The 7,119-nt window shown below is 33.6% G+C and overlaps 1 protein-coding gene across 2 annotated transcripts in view; it reads left to right on the top strand.

Moving 5' to 3' along the window:
- The window catches only part of REL (REL proto-oncogene, NF-kB subunit), a 60,026-nt gene that overhangs the window by 9,991 nt on the left and 42,916 nt on the right, over positions 1-7,119 (top strand). For both annotated transcript variants that reach the window (XM_069069071.1, XM_069069069.1), the window contains exons 2-3: positions 1,926-2,068; positions 5,781-5,935. In XM_069069071.1, the coding sequence (XP_068925172.1) occupies positions 1,926-2,068; positions 5,781-5,935 (298 nt within the window). The remainder of the gene's footprint in view (positions 1-1,925; positions 2,069-5,780; positions 5,936-7,119) is intronic.

The raw sequence follows: 7,119 nt of genomic DNA, 5'->3' as shown, positions 1-7,119 counted from the left end.
CACACACACACACACACACACACACACACACACACACACACACACACCTCTGAATCTACCTGAATTCAGTAAATGGAAATACTATTTTAAATGAGCTTGCTGAGATTAAGTTTCATCATGTTTTGTTCTGGACATTTGCTTCTCTACCTTTGGTTTTTCACTTTGGAAACTCCTTCTTTCTGTAATTTATTGTTTTAAAGAATTGTGGGAGGGAGGGGAACACTGTTAGGTTAAGTGACATCACACAGCTGTTTTGTGTCAGAGCCAAGACTGTACCACATTGCCTCTCTTCATAATGGTACCTCTTAAGAAAGTATTTGTTCTTGTGCTCATGGAATACAAATGAATAATTATATAACCTGCTGAAGCACTAATCCTTTACCAAGAATGCCAGTAAGATGCAGGAAAACCCTGACCCACAGACAGTAAAATAAAATGCATACAAATTATGAAAATTCACAATAGGAAGCTAATATTCTGTTCTGTAACAGTCATCATTTTAGCCACAAATTCTGTTCATTTCTTGTTTAATAAAACTATAGTACTACTGTGTATTCTTAAGGCAAATTAAATGCTGCCTTTCTTTCTCCTAGTTATTAATAGTGTCTTTAATATCTCTCTCAGTGGTCCTTGCATTTTAACAGATGCCAAAACCTTAAAAGAGAATACTGATTCCCAACCCTGAGCCTATGATGAATGGAGAAGCCTTTCCTGATCCCTCTTTAGGAGTCTATCCTTCCAATAGAATATAAATTCTTTGAGGGAAGGGCTGCATCATAGAGTTATATTTAGAGCTGGAAGGGTCCTCAGTTCCTCCTTCATTTTATGCCTGAGGAAACTGAGGCCCTGAAAGGCCCAAGATTATCCAGGTAGTACATACAACTGGAATCAAACCCAGGTCCTCAGACTTCAAATCCAGTGCTCTTTTTATGTTACTTACTCATTTTTTTGTTTTAGTTTATTGGTGATAACATTATACCTTGCACATAGTAAGTCTTAATACTTATTGAATTGAAATATTTCAATTTCAGACTTCAATAGGCTGAGGCAGGGGTAGGATGGGGTGGTAGAGTCTATTTGGGGAGTTAAAGGGGAGAATTGAAAGTAGCCACCTACTTTTAAAGCAGAATCAGTATTCTTGATAAAAAAAATTTTTTTTTGGTAAGAAACTATTTAATAAAAAAAAAGAACAAAATTGCATATTATGGATTTTAGTGTTAGGCAAGTAAAATCACTTTATATACATTTTTTCCTACATTGTAACATAGTAAAAACATTTTAAGTAATCTTATTGAAAATTCCATTTGTTCTGTAATCTTAGTGATTTGATTTCCCTCTAAAGTCTTACTAGGTCTGCTTATTATATCTAGTTTTCATATATTACTTAAAAGTTTTAGTGGAATTTAGAGGAAATTACCTATCCTTCATTTCTCTAGAAGAATTTGAAGTGCTAGGAAAAACTTGGTATCATTTTCTCTGCATGTTCTTATAAAATTTCACAACAACTAATAAGTTCACATAAAAGTTCACAACAACTGATAAGCGTAATTAAAGAAAATATTTCCAATTGCAATTTACTTATTTTTGGAGCTGACACTAAAAACACTTGAGTACTGCTATCTTCTTAACACTCCTGTGAGAATCTTGGGGGAACCCCAATGCTCATTTAGAAAACTCAGAAGTGATGATCTCATAGTTGATGCCAGCACAAGGTTTTGAGATCTCTAGGGACAAATTGATACTACCATTATTTAAAAAAACCTTCTTTTCCCCCTCCTCCTCCTCCCAATATCACAATCAATTTGAATTTCAACTTTATTTTCCTTGTCAAGAAAACAAATCTACATTTGTCTGTTGAAAAAAATTGTTAAAAATCTAATGCTATTACTACCCTAACCTCACCTATTTTTTTATTTTAACTTTAGGTGGACATGAACCATATGTAGAAATAATTGAACAACCCAGACAAAGGGGCATGCGTTTTCGTTATAAATGTGAAGGACGGTCAGCAGGGAGCATTCCAGGAGAACACAGTACAGATAACAACCGAACATACCCGTCTATACAGGTAATAGACCACCATTTTCTTGTTTACATAATCAGTTGGCTTCATAGTATGGCATCACAATTTTATGAGAGGTACCTTTTCTGTATGGTCACCAATAATTTTCTTATAGCAACTTTTTTAGCTACTATATACTTAAGATATCAGATATCATCCTGGGTGATATCTGGGTGAGAGTTTTGTTTTTTATGATATATACCAAGTGACTAGATGTTTAGGAATGTTTTCTCAAGGTTTCCTCATAGACTATGGCATGGTATACTTCAGTACATGAACTGTTTTTATAAAAAATGTAATATGGTAAGGTAATTCATACTAAACCAGTTTGTGGATTATGACCCTTTTTGTAAAGCATAGAGAGAAGGCATCCTCCTGCCCCTTGGGCTCAGAGCTACTCTACAGTTAAAAAATATTAGCACCTACCTCAGCTATGATTCCTGTCTTTTCTCCTGGAATCAAGGCTTAAGAGAAAGGAGAGGAACAGCATCCTTCATTTTTTTTACCCTGCTCACTAATTTTAGAATAGTGTATCCCTGACCTTATGCCTGTACTTGCTGATTGGAAATATTATTACTTTATATACGTTCAATTTATTTCATACCAATCTAGAACAGAAAAAGGATAAAATTCTTGACTTAAAGTGATTATTCAAATGGGTAATTTTATACAGTAAAGTCTTAATATAGAGAGAGGTGATAGGAGCCAGATTTGTAATTTCATTGGTATAGGGAACTTCCAGATGAGGGAAATCTCTCTATCAACACAGATTGACATCTTATCTGAAAATTATAATCTTAAAGAATTACCCAGACCACTGCAAAGGTCAAATGACTTATCCAGAGCATGTAGTCAGTTTGTTTGAGAGGTAGAACTTGAACCCATATCTTCCTGGTTCCAAGGCTAGCTTTCTAACCACTAGACCATGATGTCTTTTATCTAACATAAATATCCAAACTATTTTTCTTTTTCCTTTAATTTTTATTGATCTATTTCTGTATTACCTTCCCTTCCTAATATTTCTTTCCCCTTTCCTTATTCAGAGAACCCCTCTTTATAACAGAGTAGAAAAGAAGGGATAAAAAAATAGTTGCCAAAAAATGCAAAAAAAAAACCAACAACAAAAAAAATTTGCCCATCAATGCAAAGGAAGGAAAGAAGTACATCCTCATATCTCTTCTGGGACCAAGCTTGTTAATTGTCAGTGTTCCTTTGCAATTTTTGCTCCCATTCTTTCCATTTGTACTGTTGTAGTCATTGTGTATATTCTGGTTCTGTTTTCTTCACTTTCCATCAGTTTATATAAATCTTCTCATAATATCCAGAATTCCTTAGTGGCAATAGCTTCTTACAGCACAGTATTATTCTGTTGTGTTCATGCACCACAATTTATTTAGCCATTCTGCAGTTGATGGACATCTTTTTTTTCCCCAACTAACAAACATTAATTTTCTTTCCTTCTTCCTTTCCCCCATTAAAAAGAGGAACAAAAGCAAAACATTTGTTACAAAGATGTATAGTCAGGCTAAATAAATTCTTTCATTATCCATGTCTTAATAATGTATGTCTTATTATGTATTTTGAATCAGTCAACTCTTGTCAAGTAAATAGTGGAGTTTATTATTGGTCCTCTGAAATCATGGTTGGTCATTAAGGTAATTGGAGTTCTTAAATGTTTCAAAGTTGTCTTTATTATGTTATTGTATAAATTTCGTTGATTCTGCTCACTTTTCTCTGCATCATAAAAGTCTTCCCAGATTTCTCTGAAATCACCCTTTTCAGCTTTTCTTATAATACAATAGGATTCTGTTATGTCTACTTTTTACATAATTTTAAAGAGAGAGATTGTTACCATAAAATGCCAAATGAAGTTCAGCAAATCTTAAAGTTTTTTTGGCAGGTAGAGTTAAACTTGTTATTTGCAGTTACATAGTACCTTTCATCTTGAAATCTGAACATTTCAAGTCATTTTTAATAATGAAATAACTTGCTATTTATTATATAGGTGAAAGAAATTTATTAAAGCCACAGAATTCAGGCTCTCTCAGTTTTAGGCAGGTTTCTCTTTAAAAACAATACTAGAGTTTTGGTTATCAGAGTTCTCTAACTTAATATGAAAAAAGGAAATTGTTAATAAAGTTAAATACTTTAAAATATGAAATGTTCTTGAAATATTCTGATCCTCATATCAGGATACTATGCTTTCCTGGTTTTTCTTCATCGCTCAGATTATTCCTTCAAAGATTCCTTTTCTTCCTTAGCCTATGTATTATGAGGAAGCCCAAAGGGTTTCTGATCTTTTTTCTATTTTATTTTTGGGGAGCTCTACTTTCCTGTATTTAGTTTTCAGCTATTCACTAATGATTTTCATTTTTAGCCCTAATATTTGATTCTTTATTTAATCTCAAATTTCTCACCATCTCTTTGATGTCCTATTGCCATCAAAAAGTATAAACATATATTTTAAAAATAGACCCCATTAACATAAACACCCAAGTTCGTACCTCTTTTCAACTTCTTATTACCATCAGGAATGTCACTGTTTCCCCCACTCCTCTACAAGACATCTTTCATCCTTTGCCCTTCATCTCCATACAGGCATTAAGACTTCCCAACGGGACTTAGGATCATAACTAGAACTACCACTTGGCTGTCTCTCTTCTGGTGTCATTGTGAACAGGCCACCCCATTATCAGGTCCCTGCAGTATTTTCCGGTTACCTTTCAGATCGAAGTTAAATTCAAAATGGCAATTTGGAGGTTGCCATGGAGTCCCTCTTGCATTACTAACAGTACTTTGCTTCATTCTACCCAGTTTGTACTCCTCGGTTTTTCCTGTCCCTTTCTCTGAATCATTGGGTCCCAAAGTATGGTCTTGAGAGTCCAGTGGACTCCAGGTCTTTTTTTTGGGGGGGGGAGGAGCATCCACAACATCAAAATAATTTTAATAATAATAATTTATTAATAATAACAAGGGGTCCTCAGTAATTTTTAAGAGTGTAAAGGGCTTCTGAGACCAAAAAGTTTGAACTACTGCTCTAAATAGTAGTCATTTTCTCTGGTCTAAAATCTTCTTTCTTTCCCTCCACCAAACTATGTTTCACTGTCTTACTGATTCTCCATTCAAGCCATATTTTCTCTAAACAGTTCTAGTAAAACTTACTTGTTTTGACATTCTGATAACTTCTTTATCATAATAATGGTCTACACTTAGCACTCAGTAAATTCAGACTATCATAAATATTTTCCCAAACCAAGATGATGAATGGTTAATTTTAGCTGTGTTTAAATGGTGTTTTTTTTTTTTAAAGTGAAATTGATTGTAATATGATTCAAATATACAATTTAGGCAATGGTAATTTATAATTTACATTTAAATAATTTTATAATGATAAATTTATAATTTACATTTGAGTTTCTCCTAATTTTATGTAATAGTTTTAAAGGAGCATTGTTTTACTCATTTTTAAAAGTCAAGAAGCTAACTCATGGGTCAGGTGACTTCACAATTTGACATTAGAAGCAAGAGCCCAAGGCCAAGAAAAGGCTAATTCTTCCAATCAAATACATTATAAAAATCTCTATCTAATTCCATTCATGCAGTGTTTTAATATAGTGTGTAAATAAAACTATTGGGGTGGAGAGAGGTTAGTAGTGAGTAGATCAGCTGTTCATGATGCATAGTTTCATTTTACATTGAAATTTCTTCCCTTTTTCAGATAATGAATTACTATGGGAAAGGAAAAGGAAAAGTGAGAATAACTCTGGTAACAAAGAATGAGCCATACAAACCACATCCACATGATCTAGTTGGAAAAGACTGCAGAGATGGCTACTACGAAGCTGAGTTTGGTCAGGAACGCAGAGCTCTGATGTAAGTGACCATTCTCTCCCTTGGGCTGGCATTTGTGTGAAATACAACCTTCTGGAGCCTTCAGGAGCAAGAGGAGAGTTAGAAAAAAACTCCTCTGTGTCTATGCAGGGCTTCTTAAACTGTTTCCACTCTTGACCCCTTCATCGCTTCTTAAATTGTGGGTTCATGTTTTCATACCATTCCTGTTGCCTGATAGGCATCATTTCCTTTCCCACCTATTGTATTATAACTACTTTTTCCTTCTGCAGTAGCTGAATTAACCACCATAGATCTTCTGGAAGGGATGAAGTGAACACAACAGTAGTGATTAGTATGAGCAGATGCTTTTTTTTTGTGGCTGACAATATATACCAGATTTTTCAGGGTTGAGATTTTGGTCAGTTGATCGTCTTTGCCCCACATTCTCTTACTCCCCCCCCTAGTAATTAATTGCTTAGCACTTAAAATGTTACATATTAAAATTACTAGGAATTTTATATGTTTTGGGAATGTTTATCCTGTTTTTACACCTGGATATTTGGTTTGACTTTGCTTTCTTTGAAATAGGTTTAGATTCCTAAGTCTTTAAATATTATTTATTTTGAAGAACTAAGAGATTATATTATTACAGATTATTTTAAGGACTTTTTTTGAGACAATTTTGTTTTAAAATCTTCAAACAGACCATATAACTTGAAAATTTTGTATGTAAATGGGAGTTTTACAAAATGAATTGAGTTGCTATCTTTTCCTTAAGTTGATTAGTATTTGATGTGAACTGTCATTTACCTTTATATTTTTGTTCCTTTTATCCACTGATTTCTCTCATACAAAAAATATGCATTTTTGTTTAAAAAAATATTGTAGGCCCTATGATGAATAGTATAATCTGTTTGACAGCTTGCCCAAATAAGTTGTGAAATGTCACAGCTTAATCATAATCCCTTTACTAGGTTGGTCATAGGATAATGAAATATTTGTCCATTGCCCATCTTGAAAGACCAACTACTGGAATAATAGAGGATAGAGATTGGTGTTGGTGAAGGCAGAGGACCCCTGGTAATAAAATGAAAGATTTGCAGGTTTTGAAGAAATAGTTAACAAGTCATATCTTTCTATCATGATTTGTCAGTCATATACATGAATTCTAGTTTCAGTTTCTTGTAATACAGATTTTTTGCTCACTTAAACATCTGTTCTTGGCA

Source organism: Petaurus breviceps, unplaced genomic scaffold, assembly GCF_028583685.1.
Source record: "Petaurus breviceps papuanus isolate PSGF00001 unplaced genomic scaffold, PetGlider_PUasm1.0 90775, whole genome shotgun sequence".
NCBI lineage: Eukaryota > Metazoa > Chordata > Mammalia > Diprotodontia > Petauridae > Petaurus > Petaurus breviceps.
This window is presented reverse-complemented; position numbering and strand designations above follow the sequence as displayed.